At 43.7% G+C, this 24,989-nt stretch overlaps 1 protein-coding gene across 1 annotated transcript in view; it reads right to left on the bottom strand.

Moving 5' to 3' along the window:
• Positions 1 to 24,363, bottom strand: part of PDCD4 (programmed cell death 4) — a 34,957-nt gene extending 10,594 nt beyond the window's left edge. The window contains exons 1-6 of the mRNA XM_066601412.1: positions 24,259 to 24,363; positions 16,288 to 16,366; positions 12,093 to 12,371; positions 10,569 to 10,663; positions 9,644 to 9,757; positions 5,289 to 5,510 (exon numbers count right to left, since the gene is read on the bottom strand). Coding sequence (XP_066457509.1) covers positions 5,289 to 5,510; positions 9,644 to 9,757; positions 10,569 to 10,663; positions 12,093 to 12,371; positions 16,288 to 16,330 — 753 coding nt within the window. The 5' untranslated portion in view covers positions 16,331 to 16,366; positions 24,259 to 24,363. The remainder of the gene's footprint in view (positions 1 to 5,288; positions 5,511 to 9,643; positions 9,758 to 10,568; positions 10,664 to 12,092; positions 12,372 to 16,287; positions 16,367 to 24,258) is intronic.
• Positions 24,364 to 24,989: the final 626 nt, after the last annotated feature.

Here is a 24,989-nt window from a genome sequence, read left to right as displayed (position 1 = left end):
TGTGTGGGAACACTCCCTATTGTTTTGCCTTACTACTATGAGGATCAGGCAATTTTATGACATTTTTCAAAATATTATCATATTGATGCTGCTTTTATGTGAAGATACCCCTTGAATGGTCGCCCCTATCCTATCAAGTGATTCAGCTGCTGCTGATTAAGTAAAATCCATATTCAGCTGCAGGGATGCCGAACATAGCCACTTGTTATGGGAACGGCTTCTCCTCCGTGTGCCCTGCTCTCACCCAAAACCCAATGTAGAGGAAAAGAAAAATAAATTATGTTGATAATGGGCCTCTAGTGCATTGGTTAAGACCCAACAATTCTCGCTCAAAAAAAAAAATAAAAAATTCGCTCAAAGCAGTCTTTTGAGCGAGAATCATTGGGTCTAACTGCACGAACATCATGCAGTTTTCGTTAACAAGTTGTTAATCGTTGTCTTTCAGTAAGCTGAACGATGAGCCTTATCAGTGCCGCGCGCGGAGTTCTCAGCGGGATACCGCTGATAATATCGTTTCAGCTGATGATATCCCGCTAGGAGAACACAGCTGGAGTATGAAGACGACAGCACTCCAGCTGTGTTCTGTATACCCCGCTCGGAGCGCTCAGCTGTATACCAGCTATGCGCTCCGTGAACACAGCCGGAGTATGCAGAAGACAGCACTCCAGCTGTCTTCTGTATACCCTGCTCGGAGCACTTAGCTGTATACCAGCTGAGCGCTCTGTGAACACAGCAGGAGTATGCAGAAGACAACGCTCCAGCTGTCTTCTGTATACCGGGCTCAGAGCACTTTTTATAAAGTTTTTGCATGCTGCTACTTCCTCTCTACTACTTTTACGATTGACTACTGAGTCCTGAGGCTCAGACTCATTGTTAAGTTGCTTGCATTTTTTCACCTCACGCCTAGTGGGCACGGATTGAGTGGTGCTGGATACCTTTTCCCCAGCAGATCGTTTGTTGTCATAGAGTCCCATGCTGCAGTGAAAGGGTTAGATTAAGACCTGTTTGGCCCCATGGCCTGTATACAAAGACTTAACATGCTGGGTGATTATTGTGACGTGTCCGTTTGGGTATTTAACCCCTTCGTGACGGCCTGTATCGGCAGTCTACGTATGAAGAGAGATCGCGCAGCTCCTTACATTACAGGGATAAGTTCCTTTTTGTGTGTGTGTGTGGGAGGACAATGCACTCCTGACTATAAAGTCCCTCAAATTTGGAGGTTGCCTGTAACACAGAAGCAGAGGGTCCGGGAATATGGTTGTCAGATGGTCATTCTTGTGTAGGGTATGATGGAGTTTCCTTGTGGTTTTCCCTTAGTATTGGAGTAGTTGATTTCTGGGTATCCTGGTGGCTCTGGTGATTTGGTCATCAGTTGAGGTGGGATGGTCGCCCCGATTCAAAAATGTCCTTTTAAGATGGTACAGTTGTTCCTCTCTGTCTGTTGGGTTGGAGCAGATCCAGTTGTATCTGATGGCCTTGCTGTAGATGGACTTTTTGATGTGTTTGGGATGGAAACTGTCCCATCTGACGTATGTAGGCCGACCAATCGGTTTGCAGTACAGGGATGTCTGAATTGAGTTGTTTGAAATTTTTATGGTGGTGTCTAAAAGTTGATTTCTGTATACAGAGTAGCTTAATGTTAGGTTTATGGTGGGGTGGAATGCATTAAATCTCTCATTTTTATTAGCTCTTGTTCAGAATTGGTCCAGATGATTATGATGTCATCAATGTAGCGAAAGTAGGCCAATAGTTTGCTGGAGCAGGAGGCCAGAAAGTCGCTCTCCAGTTTTGCCATGAAAAGGTTGGCATATTGTGGTGCCATTTTACTGCCCATGGCGTTTCCAGTGAGTTGCAGGAATATCTTTTTGCCAAAGGAGAAATAATTGTGTGTGAGGATGAATCTTGTGAGCCTCAAGGTGCTCCTGGCAGGCGGTCAGACCATCTTCATGCAGGATGTTGGAATATAAGGATTCCACATCCATCGTGGCCAGGATGGTGCCATGGCGGAGGGGACCTATGGTTGATAGTTTGTTCAGTAGGTCCGTGGTCTCTTGCAAGTAGCTGGTTGTACTTCACACCAGTGGTTTGAGAACACCTTCTAACCATCCTGAGATTCTTTCAGTGAGGGTTCTCACATCTGAAATGGTTGGCTTCCCTTAGTTGCCAGCTTTGTGTAGTTTTGGAAGCATATAGAAAGTTTCAACCCTGGGGTACTCCCATTCCATTTAAGCTTGAAGAAGAACCCTGCATCGATTCAGAAGCTCGCACTAACATCATCTATTTTTGTAAGTAATTAAGAGGTATCATATCTACAACATTATGTGTTTTCTCTTGCTGGGAACAATCACTGAATGAGATCTGAGATGGCAGACTAGCATGCTGTTCTGATGTGCAACCCTGATCTCTGCATAGTTGTATGTACTCCAAAATGCTACCAATAGGAACGTTAGGACGTCCTGCAAAAAATGAGCCCGGACACAGCTATGCTGATGGAAAAATAAAGTTATGGCGATCAGAAGATTGAGTCAGGAAATTGTTTTTTTTAAAAGTACTAAACAATAAAAAAATATATATAAAAATTGGTATCTTTGTAATCATACTAAAACAGAGTAAAGTCATGTCATTTTTACTGCAGTGTGCGCAATAAAACAAAACACCCAAAGATCTCAGAATTGAGGTTTTTTTTCCATTTCACTCCACTTTGAAATGTTTTTACGTTTTTCAGTACAGCATAATATTTAAACATTAAACATTACCATTAAAAAATACAATTTGTCCCACATAAAACAAGCGTTCGGACAACTACATCGATGGATAAATAAGAGTAATGACTTTAAATTGGGAAGGGAAAAAAAAAAAGGCAGTTCTTAAGGGGTTAAAGGTCATCTGCACTTTTTTCTTTTAAGGTACAGAATAGACGATTTGAAGCATTTTTGCAATAGGTTTTATTAGCCTATTCTGTACATTTTTCTTACAAAACCCCTCTTCTACTATGCAGTCGGATGAGGACAGGGCTGAGAAATCCATCCTCACCTAGTTGTATAACAGTAGAGGGCGCTCCAGATGTGTCTGCACCTGTTTTCTACATAACAGCCACAGACACCATTGTTCGCATATACCAGTTTATTAACAAGTGTCTCTATTATATAGAACTAGTTTTGAGACCTCTATGCCCCCTGTGCCAAGCAGCCTTCCCCCACGTGTTTTACTCCTCTCCCCTTGACTTAGTATTCTGCTGTCTCTGGGCGCCGTCAAGGGAAGTCTCACAGCGCTCACTCCCTGCCGGACCCAATACACTAACAGAAGTTCAGGGCAACGCATTGTGACATACAGTAGTGTACTGATGCACTCAAGTTCCTGTCAGTGCATCGGTTCCGGCGGGTAGCGAGCGCTGTGAGGAGAGAAGCTGTCCACAGAATAGAATGGCTTTCCTTCACAGCACCTGGGGACAGCCAGAGGCGCAACTTGAAGCTCCTGGGCCCCAATGAAAACCTGTAACAAGGCCCCCAACTATAATGCTTTATTCATAGTACTGGGCTCCCTATATGGAAAAGAGAGGCCTATAAGCCCCCTAAGCTCCTGGGCCTGGGTGCAACTGCATCCCATATAGTTACGGCAGTGGGGACAGCAACATATTAGCTGAATGGGAGAGGTGTGGTGGGACACAGGACTCTCGAAAATAAGTTCATAAATAATGTTAATAAACTGGCATATGTGAAGAGAACAGTTGTGTCTGCAGCGGTTATGTAGAGAACAGGTGGGACACATATGGAGCACCCTCTTCTGTTAGATAGCTAGATTAACCCCTTGAGTGGCACGCCCGGAAAAGTTCCGTGACGAGCTCCACTGCCCATAGTGATATACCCCGGAAGATTTCCGGGCTATGTATCACTATGGGAGCTGCAGAGCACAATGCCACAAGCTGTGGCAGTGTGCTCTGCCTGCACAGACCCACAGAGAACAAAGCAAGGGCTTTGAAAAACCAGCAGAAGATATTGCCGACATGTCGGCAATGTCCTGCTTTGTTTACAGGTTGCCATAGAGACCATCGGCTTGTCAGAAGCAAGCCGATGGTCTCTGTGACAGGGAGAGCTTGGTGCTTGGCTGTGAGAGGACACCTAGGTACCAGCTCTTACAGCAGAGATCAGAGAAAACCTCCGATCTCTGCTGTGTTAACCCTTTACATGCTGCAGTCTATGTGACTGCAGCATGTAAAGGGCTGTCACTGCAGCATGTAAAGGGCTGTCACCATCGGACCCCTGGAATGTGATCAGGGGTCCTGATGGGTCCCTGTGGAAGTCCCCTAAAGGGACAAAAAAAAAAAAAAAATTAAAAAAAAAAAGTCAAAAAATTATTAAAAAAATTAAAAAAACACTTGTCTCCCTTTACTTTGTAAAAAATCAAAAATACAATCACACATGTGGTATCCGTGCGTCATAATGACACAGAGAAGGAAGTTAATACATTATTTAACCCCTTAATGACATGGCCCCTTTTTTTCTTTTTTCCCCATTTCTTTTTTTCCTCCCCCCTGTTTAAAAAAATCACAACTTGCCCCGCAAAAAACAAGCCCTTATATGGCCATGTCAATGGAAAAATGAAAAAGTTATGGCTCTTGAGACGCAACTGCAAAACTAGTTGAAATTCAATGATTAGACCATTTTAAAAAACCTGCCCTGGTGGGCACGACAGGGTGGTAGGAAACCCGCCACTCAAGGGGTTAAGACAGATTTCTCAGCCCCGTTCTCACCTAGCTGCATAGCAGAAGAGGGCTTTTCTAAGAAAAATGCACAGAATAGGCTGATAAAACCTATTGCAGAAATGCTTAGAATTATCTGTTCTGTACTTAAAAAAAAATAATTAAGTACTCTTTAACATATCTTTAGATCAATGCATTATCGATGGGGGTTCTGGAACAGCATACAGAAGGCCCAACAGGGAAGTCACTGATGACATCCCGTACATCTGCTAGGACCTTCTACATTAGAAACCCACATGACAGGTTTATGGGACATCACTGGACTTTCTGGCCGGGTGACGTCACCCATCATACTACATGGTGCCGGCCCACCGAAAAGGTGGTCCAACACTGTGGTAACTAAATTTATTTTATATAGTTTTCGGCATGGGGGACCCAAAACTATATTAAATAGATAACACTGAAAACCCCTTGAATCATCTGTAAGAAAAATAGATCCCAAGAACAACTTGCATCATGTGGAAAATTGCATGTGAAAGATCCCTTTATTATTATTATTTCCAGAAAAACATGAAATGTGCACACAAACCTGTGGCGCCCTCGGTGTATCCAGAACGAGTTCAGGCAACTCTTCCAACAGTTTGTCAAAAGAAATTTCGACATCTCGTGTGCTCAACAGAGTCCCACACAGATCATGCAGCAGCTTTGATGTCAGCTCTCGGTGACTGGCTTTCCCTTCCAGTGCAATAGATACGGCCAGCATGGGAAGACCAGACTTCATCTCTCCAAGGTTTAAATCCTTTAGCATTTCCTGCAAGCAAAAGTGATTGGAAACTGTAACATGCTGCAGAGTAATTAAGTGCCCAGATAATGCACATGAAAGTGTGCAGCTATATTGCAAATCTCAAATATGTGGTGCTTGTAAAGTAAGTGTGCTCTCACGGCTGCAGAATATGAAAAAAAAATTTACACAAGATGTTAAGACTATTCTATAGAATTGTGCAAATGCCATAAAATACAAAGAACGTGCATTAACCAGGACAAAGTTATATACAATAATAATAATATTTATTTGTATAGCGCCAACTTATTCCCAGCTACACCCTGCTGAAGATGCAAGGAATCTAATATAGCTTTTCAAGGATGGTCACATATAGTGTATAAGAAATTCTGAGAAGGTCTGCACACCTACAAAACCAAAACCAACAAAAGGAGAAAAAAAAGGCTGCCTTCTCAAGAAGTTAAAACACCAACTTTTACTGTGGCTTTCTTTAGAATTGCTTTGAGGGAAAAAAATATCGCGCTGTAGTACGGTGTGGAGAAATTTAAAATGCAATGTGTGAACACAACCTAAATCATTAAGTAACCAAGTAGAATGTGAACTACAGTCCAATATAGGGCAGACTGCGACCGCCATATACAGAAGCAATGCAGGACCTTGTATTGGTGTAACTACCTCTGAATGCACTCACATCATACGATAGGCTTTATTTATCTTGTTGCACCATGTTTCACCAGATTGTTAAACCACATTAATGAAGAATTGCAAAGAGGATGCCTAAAAAGCCTGAAATCAACCAACAAAGGGTAATATATTGCCTAGAATGGCATTTACAAATACTAATTGGGGAGGGGGGGGGGGTGGAATATCTATCACCCGCTCAGATGTTTGCTGTGTAACCTGATCAACCAGGACTGCAAAATATGTGGGATTTCCCACTCCTGATCACTTTAATAAGCTTGTGCGCCGTCATGCAGAATGTGAACAGAACAACTGGCAAAGACAGAACACATATCATTCCAGAGAAAGTAAAGTTCTGTGGAATGCAAGGCTACACCCCGCCAGGAATTGTTCACTTTGAGATAAGACGCCTTTCCTTCCCTTTCGTTCACGTAACTTGCCTAAATTCAAACAATTTTTGGAGAGCTTTCCATCAGGACTGCCTGGTAATCACAGCAAAGCAACTAATGGTAAAATAATGCAAAAAACATAAAATGTGCTATTCTTACCATAGTGCCAGGTGCCAATAATTCTCTATATCAAAGCATTTATAAAACAAGTAATTATTAGCAGTAACAGTAAGAGGAGAGCGCTTTAATATAAGTAATTCAAAATTGATCTATGTTCTCTGCAGCTAATTCATAAACTCATTGCTTACCATTAAGCTATGCTGCTATCACTTTATCCAACCTCTTGGACGCCAACCCATCCTGAGCATGAAGGGGCCCCAATGTTGATTCAGCACTGCAACCCCTTCACATCGTACTGCAGCCACACAGCTGTGCAGAGAACTGCACCATAGTTCACTTGAATGAACGGGACTGCCTGCAGTTTCCTGCATAACCAGGTTTCATGAAGCATTGCATGCAAGACATTTGTTGCGATCCTTGAATGATGTTCTACTTATAGGAACGGTTAGAAGAGGGTTAAAGGAAAAACCCTCTAGCCAGCAGAGACTGTCTGGTCTGCCCACCGAATCGGTCTGCATAATTTGCATGTGGTGCAGGAAGTTTTAAAAAAAACGCTAATTCTTAAGCTATGCGTTTATTAGGAGCCATAACTACATAAGTTGTTGAAACAACTATAGTCCAGCCTTCTGTTGCTGGGCTTCGTTAAACCCTTCAGTGACAAAGCCTGTTTGCGACTTTTTGATCACTTTCGATTACATTTTTTGTAAGGCGAAATAAAGCAAATTAGCTATTTTCGCAATGTTTTTTTTTTTTGCACTTTATTTCATTGCGTGCACTGTGAGGGTTAAATAATGTACTGTAAGTTTTTTCTCTGGTTCATTAAGAACATAGCGATGCCATAGGTTTATTTTTTGACATAATAAAGAGGGAAAGGAGGTGTTTTGACATTTTTTTTTTACTTTAACTCTATTTTTGTTCCACTAGGGAACTTTATCAGCATCTTTTATGCTTCTTCTAATAAACTACCATACTTCAGTATAGTAGTGTATCAGAAAGCCTATGAAGCTCAGCTAGAGGCTGAACCTTACAGGCCACTGTAGCTGGCAGACCCAGAAGCTATATTCAAGCCTCTGGTTGCCGTAGCAACCCATCGGGACCCCGCAATCACGTCGGAGGTCTTTTAGGTGGTAGAGTGAACCCCCTTCTCTGTCAGCCTTTTACATGCCGCAGTCCCACTGGTCGCAACATGTAAAGGGTTAAAAACACTGGGATTCCGAGATTTCTTCAGTCCCCAATGTTAGAGAAAGTGTTCAGCTGTCATCCACCAGCAGAGCACCTGCTTTCCATGGCACATGACACCAACACCGGGCTTTTAATGTAGTACCGTAAAAAAAAACAACAAACAAAAAAAACCCACTGTAGAATAAAGCCCCGTAACGGCTGCTGTCAAAATACGTACGGGTGATCGTTAAGGGGTTAATATGCTGAAAGTTGATGACAGGTTTCCATTAACCCCCCAGCAGTTTAGGGGGAGCTTTGTTCATTCTTCGGGAAAAGGACATTACAGTTTTGGATAAACAGAGCTCGTTCAACTTTAATCAACTGTAACTCCGGTTCTATCAGGGTTATCAAAATCATTTTGGTATAATTTTAAAGCCAAGATTCTTGCCTTTAAAATGCGACACCAAAGAAGGTTTGAAAAAAAAAAAAAAAAAAAAGAAAAAGAAAAGGAAGACACTCTATAGTGCAGAGGGGCTGATGAGGATTGTAGAGGAAAAAGAATATTAATGCTTGCCTTGATTTCTGCCCAGCACACAGAGGATTGCCCCCTCTTTTCTGCTTACCCTTCTACATGAAAGGCATGTTGGTAGCCCTTATAGAACTGAATTTACAGCCGTTTGAAGGGAGGTCTGGATTAATGAATTTACAGTGGTCAGTTCACTCGGTGCATAAAGCCTCGCGCAAAGAAGATCTGCGATTCCCCTGTCTCTCCATCTGTCCCAAAAGAGGGGAGCATGTGAATTTTTGTTCATGTTATCATCTCCCATCAATCAAAGAGCATATTTGCTCTCTGATTGTCAAAGGAGTGACATAATGAGGACTTGCTCATCTAATCACTTCTCTACACATTTTACCCCACAGATACTGTGGTCAGTCACTGAAGGATCTACATTTCTTTACAGACAAAAAAAAAATAATTCTCCTTACACAAGGCTTTAAAAATATTGAAAAAATAATACAAAAAAAAGACTGCACATAACCCATACTATATAATATTACATTATTTATCCAGCAGGGTAGGTTTCATAAAAAAAATGCTGGTCATGAGAAGTGGTGCCACGCAAAAAGCCCTTCCGTTGAAAAAAAGTGTTTATATTATGCAAAAGTGGTAAAACATAATAAAACCTCTATAAATTTGGTCTTAACACAATCATAATGACCCCTATAATAAACGTAACATAATAATATTTATACCGCGCTGTGAACATCATAGTAAATCACAAAAAACAAACGGTGAAAAAAGTAATAACAATTTTTACACTACATTATATGTACCTGAAAAAATAAATGTTATGACTGCTGCAACACAAAAGGTGAAACGATTTAATGGCTCTTAACGCTAAAATTATTTATCACTAAGGGTTTAAAATGCACTTAAGGCAACAATTCGTACATCAGACAAATGCAAACTCTACAATAAAAAAAAAAAATAAAAGTTAAAAAGAACCCCACATTTTAAGGTGGGTTTTTGCTATTTTAGTATGAGGTTTTTTTTTTGTGCAGAAAACAAAGTGTTCATAGAACCCAGAGAAAATGTAAACCCTGAAGAGCAGTCTGCTGTCCCTTAGGAAAATTAATAGGGGAAGTGCTGGCTATAACCCAGCTTTTATTGGCCAAACATAATTGTTGGATCAACAGAACAGGATTCATCAAGGATTTCTGTTTAATGGGGAATATGACTAAGAAACAAATGTCATACAAAGAAAGCCAGTAACTGTAACAATGATCAAGTAGAAAAAAAAAAAAACGTACTGCAACTTCATTGGTGTCCCCGTGTTGAAAATACTCTTGCACAATTGGCGTGATAGACTTTTCAAATGACTTTTCATCCAGAGGAAGGACCGTCGTCTCGTAAACACAGTTGCCCTATAAAAATTCACACAAGGGGAAAAAAAAATGCAGTGTCAGCAAATGCGCCTGTGAAAACAAAACAGAAATCTGCCTTTTCTCTCAGACTGCTGAACTATTAAACATGAAATAATACAAAGCTCAATCCCTTCAACACAGTCCCTGGCAGCAGGATCAGCAACGTACACAGCAATGTGCGAAAACAGCGTTACGTGCAGTGATCAGGAGACCATCAACCAGGACAACAGATGTATCCCTGTGACTGCAGTTTTCACATAACCAATTACACATTCATGTTCACTTTATATACACAACTCCACGCAAAACCTTCTATTTACAACAAGTCTAATAGTTAAAACAGGATTCATCTGAATACAGCAATATTTCAAGATGCAGCATTAATATTTCTGTATTCATCTTTACAAGGCAGCGATAATGATGGCCTTAAAGGGGTCGTGGCAAGATGTACAATCTGTGATAATGTAATCGCAGTATGTGAATGAACCCATTCAAAGGAATGGATTTCATATCTGTGCACGACTTGTGCGTCTCGCAACACACAAATCTTGCACGATTTTCATGCCAGTGTTAAGGCCCCCTTAAGGAGCTTCGCTGCTGCTCAGTAGTTTCTGTGACTTGCACAGATTTTATATGGAGCAGTAGCTCACATGCACTACTGCCAGAAAAATGGAGAACGCAGGAGCATACTAATGTTCAACAGTGTTCCCAGCATACAAAGATGAATAGCCTAGTGTTGTATTTTTAATTTAAAGGACCAGGAAGCCAGATCACAGCCCACAACTGGATAGATGAGAAAACAGAGACCTACTTGATCCTCATCATAATTTGGGTCCTTGACGTCAACTTCTTCTTCATCGTAAACTTGACAAGGAGCTCCCCACACGCCCTTACCACCAGCTCCACCTAAGAAAGAAGAATGGCAACATTTACACAACAGGACCGTGTGTTCTCTAGCTCCACAGCTAAATATTTCTACATCTAAATGCTGACATGATATATAGCAGGAGTGTCTCCATTAAGGGCTAATGCCCACCACCGGATTTCCGCTGCGTGAAACACGGCGGAAATCCGTGGCGTTACACCGCAGCTATTAGGTTCTATTGAATTTAATAGTGCAATGTTCACGCTGCGGAATTCCACCACATGAGATAACCAACGGCATGACCCATTTTCCGCGGGAATACGCGCGGCCGGCTTCCATCGTAGTCAATGGAAGCCGGCCGTCATGCTATACTTCCGCGGTCAGTACCGCGGAAGTATCGCGTGAATACGCGACCCCGTCCACTGCCTCATGCGCTGTACTGCGCATCGGAGCGTCAGGCAGGACGCGCACAGCGGATCGGGGAGGTGAGTATGGGGTCCTTGTGGTGGCGCCGTGCCGGACTCCGCTGCGATATTCCGCAGGCAGAGTCCGTCATAGCCATGGGCATGAGCCCTTAGGGCAAGCTCTTATAGTACAGTGTAGCATGCAGAGAAACAACGTATCAAGTATGGAAAATTATACTGCAATAAATACTATATATTAAAGATAGAATCAATAAACTTGAAGCAATAAATAGTCCAGGTTTTTAACATTACTAAATGAGCAAGTGGATGGATGAGGTCTACTATAACGTGGAGAGTGCAGCATCTTTATCCAACTTTTAGATGTAACATTTTGCAGTTGACATACATTCTGTATGTAATGCGCATAGAATGTATGCAGCAATGCATTATGGGAAAAGTCACACTTGTCGAAAACTGGAATTTTTGGTTTAATGAAAAGAAACTTTAGTCTCTGTAAATAAGAGTTCCTAAAACTTTAATAAACCTTGCAGCAAATTTACCAAACTCTTTATGCCGTTTTCTTGGAGTATAAAGCTTGAAAATTTTGACATACACCATATTTGCTTCATAATTGGCAATGCTTCACTTTTCTCACCCCTTTCAAAAGGGGTGAAAAGGGGGTGTGGCATCCTACAAACTATCAGAATTTCTATAATTTATGCCAGAAAGTGGCGCAAATTGTATTCAAAAATCCACGCCAGCTTGTAGCAGTAATTTTCAGATCTATGCATCTTCAGGCCATTCATGCTCTGCAACTATAAAAAGAGGCTATCATCTCTTAATACACTCACTTCAGCAACACTGTCTACTTAGGCCAGTGTATAAAACATTGGTCTTAGTAAATTTCCCCTCTATTTTCATTTCTATTGACATCAGTGACCTGTGGATAGCTCATCAATTTTTAATAACTGGAAAAAACCCTTTAAATGTGTGATTTACTTCCGATACATGTCCTAGATGTAAGAATTACACACCCATTAGGCCCAAACATCATTGCTGAACAGACCTTTCTTTGGAAGTCCGCGTCCTTTCCCAGTCCTGGATTTTCTATCCATAAGCTTAGTTTTCGGACTGGTGGGTTGTAACACTCGACCGTTTTCACCATTATCACTAACGGAGTCTCCCCTTCCAGAGTCCCGTGAAGAATGTTTGCGCAGTCTTCTTTTGGCTTTGGCATGAAGTCTTGCCTCATTTACTGTAGATGCGGAAAAGTTTCCATTCAGTTCATTCTGTTTTTGCTCTGCTCCGCTCTGTTCTACGTTCCCATAAAACAGCGAGTCATTATCTGGGGTACACAAAAAAAAAACAAAACATACTTTTATATACACAAACAGGTCCATGGAGAGCACCACCAGTCATTTTAATAATACATTCAATGGTTTGGTACAGTGTTGGCCAGTAGAGGAAGGCTGGGTTCACACAGGGCGAATTTGCCGTGGAAATTCTGTGCGGAATTTCGCTGTGGCAAATCCACCTGCGTCCGATAACCCGGGATTAGCCAGCCACGTGGACAAGATTTGTAAAAAGAAATAAAAAAACTCGTTCACGCGGGATGTCAAATCCGTTGCAGCAAAGCCATCGAGGAGTGGATTCCCCAACCGCTGCATGTCTATTTTTTCTTTTTTCTCGTTTCGGCCGCGATGCTCTCTATGGGAGTGCCAGCCACAACGGAAAAGCATGCGTCCAAGCCATTCCAAAACCCACGGCTTGGCCGCAACTGCACATTCCTGGCAGAAATCTTGCGTTTTTGCGCTGCTCAATATTCTGCCAGAAATACGACCGTGTGACCCGAGCTTTAAATGTAATTGTTCCCAGCCAGAGAAACCAAGTAATCTTGTACATATGATACCTTTAAATGGCTAACAAAAATACATGTTATAGCAAGCTTTCGGACTAACGCAGGGTTCTTCTTTGGGCTTAAATGAAATAAGTCCAAAGAGGCATGAATATTTATACACACTTATAACAAGGCATAGACATGGATGTGATTGGTTTGCACTTAAAGGAATACAGCAACAAACATTTTTAACTAGACACTGATACAGGAGTGAAAGTTTTATGGTCCCCGAATTACTGTTGGGGGTGTCGCCAGGCCAGGAATACTGCAACAGTTAAAAAAGGTTTGTGTTTATGTTGCAGTATTCCTGGCCTGGCGACGTCCCCCAAAGTAATTCAGGGACCATAAAACTTTGACTCCTTTTTAATGTCTAGTTACAAATGCTATCTTTTCTCTTTAGGGAGAGCACCTAGCTAGTGAGTGAGGAGACAAGGCAATTCATGCTCCTCTGGGTAATATGCAAATAAGGGAGATGGAATAATACTTCCACAGTGCCACCTATTGGAAGGCAGCATTCCTTCAAGCCAAAGTTATACTCTTTATACAAGCCTTGTAACAATGACTGGGAATTAAAAGCAACGTCAGGGTATTTGCCCTTCATCAGTGTACAGTAGGAGTCTCGCTTTGCTAGTGAGAGGCCAGGGACAGGGGTCAGAAATACTTTCTTTTCTCCTTAGGGAGAGTACCTAGACGGTAAACAAAACCATCTGTTGCTACATTCCTTTAAGTGCAAACCAATTATATCCATGTCTGTGCCTTGTCATAAGTGTGTATAAATATTCATGCCTCTTCGGATCCATTTCATTTAAGCCTGAAGAAGAACCCTGCGTTGGTCTGAAAGCTCGCTTTAACATCATGTATTTTTGTTAGGCATTAAAAGGTATCATATCTACAAGATTACGTGGCTTCTCTTGCTGGGAACAATCACAATAATACATTTAATACTACCATATAAGCTTTAATTGGATAAACCACCAGATTATTCGAGTAATCATACATTTAAAAAATCTGTAATATGTTGAGGGCTGTAATATTACGGGGTATTAGGCTTTGTTCACACAAGCATGGTTACTTTCGGTGCCACGTAGGATTTTTCCAACGTAGATTTGACAGTTTAATCTGCAGCAATATTTCTGTATTTTTTCCTCATGCATAAATGCCCCCACCCCATGTGCATCACTGCTGCTGTGTTTTCCAAGATCTACTCAGCAAAAAATTATCATAGGCAGAACACAAGTTAGTGATACGGTGACCGCTCACATTCTGCGCTCAGATTAGAATCATCATAAAAATTATACAAAGTCTCATCTAAATAACAAACTGAAGGCGTTGTGCAATATGATCGACTTGACTGTTCTAAACCACATCAGAGGAGGGGGAAAATAACGAAGGAGACAGATAAGGAACTGCAATACAGACTAACGGTAAAGCAGCCACAGGCATGCTGATGTCATGGTTCTGTTCCAGCAGGTTTCTGTTCCCATTAAAGGGTCATAAAAACGTTGTTTATTGACAGAGCCATTATCAAGCCAAAGGGATCTATCAGTATTAGATCAAAACAGAACAAAAGACCTACAACTCTTGGCACCCACACCATTCAGGTGAAGGGACAGCGTCCAATGAGGAAAACATCAGGGGGTCTACTTTATTGTTTCCAGGCACTCTAGCTCAGTCACATTCTGCTCTGAGCTATAATACCAAGCAGCTACTAAAAGTACAGTGCTCAGTCTGGGAAACAATGAAGGGGACGCCAGTTGTCAACTTACTCACCAAAGTGCAAACTGTATGGCTAATTCAGTGCCAAGGCCACTTCATTCTACTGATTGGAAAAAGTGCCAAAAGTCAGATCCCCACTGATGTGATAATTATGCCCTACTCTAAGAAAAGGCCATCAATTTTTCAGTTCAACAAAATCCCTTTAAGGGTACGTTCACATGGAACGTATAAAATTCACAGACAAAAATGCTCCATATTCTGTGGATTTAAAATCCACATCAATAGTCTGGGGATTGTCCGAGATTAAAAATACACTGCAGTTTTCTTCCAGAAACAGCTCTATCCAAAAGGTTGAGCTGCAATACTGCACACAGCTTCATTCACTTCAATGGAGAATAGTTGCAATACCAGATACAAGCCATGGACAGGCGTGGTGCCGTTTTTTTTTTTGGGGGGGGGGGGGGGGGGGAATCATGTTTATCTACTCCTTGAGAGCCCCTTTAACAGTGTTTACTCCATAATCAGTTTTCATGACTAATGCATAAAAGTTTTTTTGTTTTTTTTAACTTTGTTACATATTTCTAGACATCCACTAACGCCCCACTCACATTTACGTCAGATACTCTGTTCAGAGCATCCGGTATGAAATTGCAGGCGAGATAGCACAGCATGATATGCTATTTTGTCAGGGAAAATTTTGCCTGGGCTGGAAGCTGAATGGACCCCAGTATAGTCAATAGGGTCTGTGGGTCAGTTCTGTAATTTTTGTTGTTTGATTCTAGGAACAGAACCCAACAATGGAACTGACACTGGAGCCTAGCAAAAGTGTGAATGGGGCCTAAGAAAAATGTCAAGCCTTGTATCACATAGAGAGAAAAGTAAAAAAAAGGAGTAGCACAGTATGCTATTTGTCTCAATTAGTCGTAAAGGTCACAGCTATAAGCACCACAATGGTCAAATAAAGCGTACTTTGAGATGCATATATGCATTTCAAGTCTTGAAGTCGCTTACACTGATATTCACTCACAGGGACCGCATTCAAGAACATAGAGGAGAATTTATAAAAACAGTTTGTTACGAGTCTGATGTAAAAAAGAAAAAAAATGTCTATTTTTATCCATTTTCTGCTCCTTTTGCCACGTTTGTAAAAAAAACAAAAAAACAGACATGGCTAGCAGGGAGCAGCACGGCCATTCATGGCTCGTCAAATTCATTAGCTTCATACAAAAACAGTCAAATGATTCTACCTGCGATAGATTTTAGAAGGTGGGGCAAGGGTAGCCCAAGATGTGACAGGCTTACGCCTCTTATAACATTTGGTGCATCTTACTGTGGTATGACTTATCTAAAACTGGCGTGTAAGGGCTCCTGTTCACGGGCGTAGCCAGGGAGCAGGGGAGAGCAGCGGGAAACGCAGTGAAGAATCGCCCGTGGACAGGCAGCCTAAAATACTAAATGTGCCCAATTCTGTACTATGAAGTTGATGTGCATCCTGTGCACTCTACAATAAACTAGTCATAATACATGAGACCTGCCAATTGGGACTCTACATTATTTTAAGCGGGTTTACTGAACAACCCAATCATCTTACCCAATCATAAGTAGAGCATTCACGAGCACTTGGAGAGTCTTACTGGGAAACACTTACCTACTAGATTAGCATTTATTTCACTTGGGTTCTCTACTTCCATTGTTACTTATTCTAACCTCAGCAACAGCAGATGACCCTGGATAAAAGAAAAAGAAATGATCAGATTAAAAAAGGAAAAGAATGCAAAAAGTAGAAATCTGATCTGTACATCATAATCGCAAGAACTGTGGCAGTGATTGGGGGACTTCTGGTTTTCAACTTCCCAGCTATCCTGCAACCTCTTACATGTCTTCACTTAACTCTTTAGAAAGGGGGTCTCACACCTTTAATAACTGTTGGCCGAATGCTCCTCGATCGCTCCATGCATTTGCATACTGGGTTTGGTCAAATGCACATGCATTCTCAAAAGGAAGTGGAAAATAAGCCACTGTAAACATGCATGATCCATTTTTACCCTCGACATTTTTCAAAAAGATAATCAGCTGAACATCTAGAATACCCGTTAGATGGTCAGCTGGCCCCACCAAAAATCAGAGGGTTATGACGTCCTTTGAATGACACTCCCTCCATAACGTTCTCGTATTTTTTCTTCTTTATCAAAACCTCTCATATCTCCAGAACGTCTGCACCTATACTGTGAACATCCTTCCTTAGTCAGAAAAGTCTAATATTCACTTCATTTAGACATGTACTAAAAATACCTCTTTCTGCTGGTGAATACTTTTTATAACTCTTGATTTTTGCACCTCTTCCATTACCACTTTTCTCTTAAACTCAACTATTGCGCCCATTGTCCCAGCCCAAAGCCCACTAAGCACTACCGAGCCAATGTCGGTGAGGGGAGGGGGCCCGCTGTGTCAAGTGAGGGCCCAGATACACCTGCGGCAAGTCCAGGAGGGCTTTTCTACTTGAAGCATAATGATATATGTGCGACTCTCTGCATGCACATATACTAAATCTCAGACCATCATTCTGCTGATTAAACATCTGGACATCTGTTTAACGAAGTCGCAGACCGTCCCATGTAAACTCAGCGCCAGGCATCGCACCAAGATACTGGTTTCCAAGAAATAAGAAGCAAGTAAACTAATTAGCGAGCCGGCAGCCTTGTGTCATCGTTTCACAGGGCACATCGCGGCTTTACTGCAGGATTAGCGTCCCCGAGCCCACAAGATATACAGTCCATACTGTCAGCAGGGAATTAAAATTTAACAACCCGTTAAGCCACTTTTTGACATTATTATGTATCGTTGACTGTAGTCGCCTCGGCTGTACAACATACATGAAATAACCAGAGTCTTACTACAGAAATAAATGTGTCTGTCATCCCTTCTTTGTAATCAGCAGAGCGGGCTGCCATGTTCGTTTATAAAACAGTACGGAGAGGGGATGCCGGCTGCTACATGTTTGGCGCCAGCAAGGTCATAATAGCCCAGATAAATTTCAGCTGCTGCAAAATTAGTGCTGATCAAATCAATTTGGGGCTAACGGAGAAGTCGGAGCACCGAACCCTGCTGCCTCCAGCAATCGATGGACTAAATGTGGAAGTACTGCGTATGCTTCACCGTCGCTGAATTCAGAGTTCTTCTCATCGTGGTCATGCAGCAAGGAGGAATTGCAGACTTGGGGGAACCCCCCCATTTCTGTGTCTGAGGGGGAACCCTAAGCAATCAGACATTTATCATAAATGTCCATTGTGCGAAAATCCCTTTAAAGGTTCACACTTTTTACATGGCACGCTTACCGTGCACATCCCTCCTTAGATCGGGCAATAATTGTGCACTGAAAGAACGAACAGCAATTAATCATTACTGAATCTTTCATGGAGGCCTAGAAATCATTGCTGGTCTGCCGTTGCATCGTTCATCTACAGATGGCCTGTTTAAGGTGAATGGAGGCGAGCAGGCTGACACGGACAATCATGCATCCCCGTACAGCTTGCACTGATCAGTCGCAGAACTGCCTGTTTACACAGGGAGATTTGTAACCAGAGAGCCTTTCTATGTTCGCATAGATCAGACAATCAACAAACGTTCGCTCTCAGCTGATCATTTCATGGTCCAATGATTGGACAAAAACGTACTGCTGAATCTCGTACCTAATAATTGGACCATATAAAAAGGCTCTTAAAGGGCTTCCCACGCCCTAACATTTAAGCCCCAACCCGCCCCAAATACTAATGCAATACGTTACTGTGCCACCACCTAACCCATAAATGTCACATGGGCTCGTAATGGAGAGGCCCAGATCTGTTAAGAAGATCGCACTAATGGCGTCCCATTTCAGGAGCGGTCATTGGCTGCCGCGGGCACGTGGGTGAACAGGCATTTGACGGGGAATATATATATTTATTATTACCATTATTCCCTCTGCTGCCACCAATGATATATATGCTGGGAAACCACTTTGAAGGAACAAACAACACGAGAGAACAGAACTTTTTAACCATCTGCCAAAAAGGGAAGAATCAGTCCCCTTGAACCCCCCCACCAAATAAAGTGAAGAGTGAAATGGGTGGCCATATCAAATATGTATTTTTATAGTCATTCCTGCTCCCCTGCGGCATCCATGCAGATAGCAGAAAGGGCTAATCCTCTCCATTCATCAGCATGTAGTCATTATTGTAGTTTATGGGGACGGTCCCAGGACGCAGAGGATCTCTACAAACGGGTATTCGCATCTCCGGAATTATATTTCAATGTGTTCTAAAAAAAAAAAAATTTTTAAAAATGTAAAATAAAAATAATTAAAAAAAAATAAAATCACAACATAATGCACCCATGAAATGTTTATTTCCAAAATGTTCCGTTCTCCAGATACTGCAACTATTGATTCCTCTGGCCGCTGGTTATTTACTGCCCGTTGCCATAGAAACAGACCACCTTTTTTTTTTTAATTATTCAAAAATTAAAACTATCGGCAATTCTGACTGACATTTTCTTCCAAGTGTAAATCCTTGGATTCCATTGGCCATGGTAGAGCCGCACTCTTGTAGTGTCGGAGCCCCTTTGTTCTGGCATAGAAAGGGTTACTTCCTCATCAATGAATGGTAAGCTATCTACTGTACACACAATGCAGGTACAGAAGGTGCGAGGAGCCTGCGGAGCACTATACATCACTGGAGGACATGGTTTTCTCCTGGCTCAGCTACTATGAAGAGCATGGCCGCGGCCTAGTGACACGTGGGCAGCTTTCCAGAGAGCGATGCAGCACATGTGTGGGAACACGGAGGTGTAGAAGCCCCGGGCACAACGCAAGCCTTCACATTAGAAGATGATTACAGGGAGGAACAGAACAAGGACAGGGCAGAGCCTGAAGCAAGTCCCAGGGATCACGCGGCGGGGAGGACGGAGTCACACATCCTGGTTGCACCGCTGGTTTTAAAACACATTTTGTGCAAAATTTCTCCCAGAACTCGATGCAGCGTCTGTTCAGCGGTACAAGTCACCGTCGTTTCTGATTGTTCTAGTGTTACTTTGTCTGCTCTTATAGCAGCCAGTCATCATGATCCATCCGAAATGTACAAATAGGAATAAAGATGGAAACTTGTAAACACATTAGATACATACAGGGAGCACAACTCCTACTAAAGGCACCGCAAACTACCTGAAAGGCGGGTAAAATGTGATTTGGAGAGCGATCGGTTGCTAAGAATTCCTATAGCAATACAGGATGAGGCCGAGTATCCAGCGGGGATACATGGGGGCTGGGATGAACGTACCGCTCTGTACGCCGCCGCCGGGACTACACAATCAGCAAAGCGGGTTACACTACACTCTAGAAGCAGATGCAATGTCGGGAAACAGAGTAGCTCAGTGGAAACGGTGCGGCTCACCGTGCTACACAGTTTCCCCGACTCCCAATCCTTGTATAGGAAGTAACAGCTGTTGCCGTACTTCTGTCCTTGTTCGGAGGTGCTCAGGTTTGCTTCCTGAGACAGACGTGGCGCCTACCCATCTTTTATGGCATATCCTGTCAAATACAATATTTCTCCAACACAAATGCCAAAAATGAACGGAAAATTGCTGAAACGGAGATCTGATTGTTCCGTTCTGCCTAAGCAGCAAAAATAAATAAATAAATAAAACTGCAGCATGTGAACCGAGCCCCAAGGAGACGCATTGTGTATGGCAATGAGTACATCCCTGTCAGCAGAGAGATATTATATAGTCATGAGCATCATGGAGCTGGTGGTGGGATCCCTCTTGGCCAACCAACCGGGAGTCTGCAGAGCTCGGTACGCGGGGATCAGCGGGCAGCTAACACCCGGTCACATTTGTGCGATGGTTCTGTACAGAAAAATGCAAACTGTGATCCGCTTATGGAGAAACTGGACAGCTCAGATTGACCCCACTGACCGTAACGGGGTCCGTCCAGCTTCTATTTGGTCCAGCATTTTCCCCAATCCAACAGAGGAGCATGTGGCCCCATTTTGTCCTGGACTTTTAGACGGATCAGCGTCGGAGGCCCCGAACGAAACCTGCCGCACAGATATGACCACCACCTAGGGGGTAGTACAGAAACCAGCCCAGCGGTCGCCGCTCTCACGCTCCGAATACTCAGCGTAATCTCCAATTAACACAAACCCGTCAACTGCATTGCATTCATAATACCGCCATACTGACAGCACATGACTTCCATAATAGAACCACAAGGTGCCAATATGAGCCGCTTGCATTTACTAGGATTTAACATGAAATTACAGAGGTTTACCTCTCGGCTTGTCAGTGGATACGAACCTAGAAGTACAGAAAGCGGTGACGGTTACCCCATGGGTGGGTTCACATAGTTTCCCTCAGACATGGTTGCACCAGATCAGACAAATGCTTCCTGCGGCTTTTCCATCGGACAAGTTTGGCGCGGTGACCCATTATGGCCTGTGACGCACCAGAGGTGTCGCAGATGCAACGCATCCATCCAGCAGGCTGGGTTTACACTCTCTCCAAATCGCCGGACATTCGTGAAAACAGCTCAGAGAGCGGATTCACACGAGCATACAGTATTTGGCACATGTTTGGAATAGGTGTTACGTATTTGCACACGCATCGGCGGATCTCACTGCACTTTTTGCACGCTCTGTTGCTCTCAGCCATTGAAATTACCAATTAGTTTAGGGAGTACAAGACGTGTTCGTTACCTGCATAAATGCGCAATACAGCATGATGCATATTTTTTTTTTCGCAACTGAATTGCACCCACCAAATACGTACATGTGAACGAAGCCATTGTCGTGAATCCGGCCTAACAGGGGAGACTTTTACAGCTTTTCAAATTCCCTTATAGGCATGGCACAGCGGATTACGGTACGTTCACGTAGGGTGGGGGGGGGGGTTATAAAGGAACCGGTCATCCCATTTGAGCCCCATAAACTACCTTATGGTGATGTAACGGGCAGTTGCTTCATACTCCCCCCGTTCCACCGCACCAGCACCTTAACTCTTTCTGCGCATACATCGGCCATAGAGATGAATGGGAGGTGCGAACGCAGAGTCCAGCTGCTGACATAGGACTCCCCATACCATCACCTTTGAGCCCCATCACATAGTTTATGGGGCTCAAATGTGCTGACAGGTTCCCTTTAACCCCTTAATGCCACAGAACGGAAGGCTATATCATGATAGCGTGGAACTTAACACAACAGGACATAACTAGTGATGAGCGAGCATTGCCCTTAGCGAGTACCTGCCCGCTCGAGAGAAAAGGTTCGGGTACCGGCGGGGAGCGGCGAGGGAGAGCGGAGGGGAGATCTCTCCCCCCCCCCCCCGCCGCTACTTACCGCATCAGCACCCGAACCTTGTCTCTTGAGCGGGCAGGTACTCGTTAAGGGCAATGCTCGCTCATCTCTAGACATATCCTTACATCATGTGGATGGCGCGAGATCAGAAGCGGAGCCCACGCCATCCCACATCGGGAGCTGGCTACAACACCGGAGATCAATGAGAACATTGATCTACGCTTTTAACTACCTACATGCCGCGATCTATGAAGATAGTCTTAAAAAAATAAATAACCCAAAAAAACAAACAAAAACATTTTTCTTGCATTTTCCCCTATTGCTATATATAAAAAAAAAATAAATATGAAAAAATAAAATCCCACATACTTTGCATCACCCCATCTGTAACGACTTGTACAATAAATTGACCACACTGTCCATCCTGCACGGCAAAAAGCGTAAAAAATAAAATAAAACTGAGGCAAAATGCTTTTTTTTTTCATTATGCCTCAAAAAAAAATTAAAAAACAATAGAAGTGATCGAAAAGCCGTATGTACCCCAAAATGGTATCAATAAAAACTAAAGCTCATCATGCCAAAAAACAAGTTCACACAGCTTTGTCTATGAAACAATAAAAAAAAAAAAAAAGTTATGGGGCTTTGAATTCAGTGATGTAGAGAAAAAAAATTAAACTTCCAAAAAAGGGTTTTTATTGAGGAAAAGTAGAAAAACTTTAAAAAAATAAATAAATAAGAAAAAGGGAATTTTCGTATGGTTTTAATCGTACCGACACGTAAAAAAACATTTTTTATGTCATTTATGCTGCATCATTAACGCTGTTAAAAATAAATATACACGATGGCAGAATTGAGGCGTTTTCTCTCTCCCCGCTATCCAAAAAAATTCATAAAAGTTCTACAATATGTTATATTTACGCAAAAAAGATACCAATAAAAACTACAGTTCGCCACACAAAAAACAAGCCCTCACACGGCCGCGGCGATGGGCAAATAAAAAAAGTGGGGATGAAAATCCCCCAAAATCCGTTACGGCCCTGTGCCCCAAATAGGGGTGTCCTCAGGGGTTAGAGTCCTACTGACCCGCTGCTTGTGTATAAAATTGGCGCATTAACCCGGGAAGTTTTGACGAGGCTTGCAAATTTCCATACAGATTTTGACAAAGATTTGGACCCAAAGGTAAGGGTGCTATTTCACTTGGGGCCCCCTGACCACGGGGGCCACATGTAGGACCTGCAGAAGCTTCTCCTTAGCTTACAGTTATTTGTCATCTGGAATTTCTCTTTATTCCGGGAAAACACCTTAAAAAGGGGATTAGGAGGCGGTTTATAATATCACATGGCCGACGTAGACTGCAGGGGGCGCCACAAGCTCCACTACTCAACCTACAGAGCGGGCACCCGCAGGAGGACGGCTTTATTGGTCGCACAATGCCCCACATCCCTCAACAGGGGGGAAAGTTGTGCAAAACTGACGGGGGTCCCGGGGCGCAGCGGGTGCAGAGGAGACGTGGAGCCGTTGCCGATAGCAACCAGTCCGGGCGCAATTTAACATTTTTCCAAAGCCCCTTGTGACTCAGGAGCAGAAATCTGAACGACCCGTTTCCACTTACGCTAGTTGTAATAAACCGTCTCCAATTAACGGTTTTCTTTAGCCGGGGGCGTTCAGACCGCGTGTTATAAACCGTAAGCGCAGAACGGCGCACACGACTAAAGCGTAAAAACGGAGGCGAACGGTCGGCGCATTTACAGGAGGCGTTTCCATAGAGAAGACCGATCCGCTAAACACGTATCCGCAGTCGTGACAAACAAGGCGAGGCGCATAATCTAAACACCGCGCCACTTCTTACAGCGGGACCGCCCCGAGCGGCGGACAATATACGGCCGCAGTAAGCGCTAACACAACAGCGCGGCTGACTGCACCGACCCCAGTGTTACCGCTAGGAACGCAGCGGGCGGACCGCGGGGGACGGGCGCGGATGGGAACCCTCCCACTGTACGGTCACCGCGGGGTTAATCCAGTCATGTGACTTCACTGCTGCAGTGACAGGCAGGACATGCTGGGACTTGTGGTCACACTACTGGCTGCACCTTGCAGTTACATACAGACATAGAAGCGTGGCGGCAGCAGCAGCTGCTGGAGGCGACACACCCCCTCCATGTACATGACAGCGCCGGGGCCGCCGTGAGGTACCTGCCGGGCCCCCCAGTGTTGGGGTGAGGGCCCTGTGGCCCCCCAGTGCTGGGGTGAGGGCCCCGTGGCCCCGTCCTCCGTCCCCCCGCCGCCGCACTCACCTCCTCCGCCGCAGATTCTCCCCAACTCTGTTTTTGTTTTGATCTTTTTTTTCTCTAACCTCCCTCAGGCTCGTCTGCCCAGTAACAGCGTCACGTGCTGGGGCGGAGGCTAACGCGATTGGTCAAATCTGTAAGGCGTGCGCGGGCGTCCACCAATCAGCTGCCAGAGGCCGGTATGGGCGGGAAAGAGGCGGTGGTTGTTGTCGTGTGGTAAAAAGGGCGGGCTGTGGCTGTGACTGGGGAGGAGGGGCAGCCATCTTGTGTCATGACAGGCCGCCTCCTCCCAGATGGATGTGCTGGCTGACACGTGTCCAGAGGCTGAAAACACAACAGTAACCTTATCATATCACGTAGAATCACCTCCTCCACAAACTGACTGTCATGAGGGGATTTTAGGCCTCACCAAAATGCACCATAAAGTCCTGCAGGTGTGTGGGGGCTGAATGACCCCTGTATATCCACAGCAAACAGGTCGTTCTGTGGTAGCGGACGGTAGGCAGCCGTAGACTGAAGCCGTGGTCAGACTGCCATCCAATGGGCGCAACAATGGAGGACGCGGTGCAAACCGTTCTCCACCTTCATCCCAAAATACACCAGCTGAGGTAAAAGGGGCTCACCAGCCAGCGCCCCCGATCCAGCCTCAGCGCTCGTTCACACGGGCGTAAGCGTCTTCACGTCCGTGGATACGCAGCGTATTCGTCAACCTATAAATGCCTGTTCTACGTATATAT

This window comes from Eleutherodactylus coqui, chromosome 4 (assembly GCF_035609145.1).
Source record: "Eleutherodactylus coqui strain aEleCoq1 chromosome 4, aEleCoq1.hap1, whole genome shotgun sequence".
NCBI lineage: Eukaryota > Metazoa > Chordata > Amphibia > Anura > Eleutherodactylidae > Eleutherodactylus > Eleutherodactylus coqui.
This window is presented reverse-complemented; position numbering and strand designations above follow the sequence as displayed.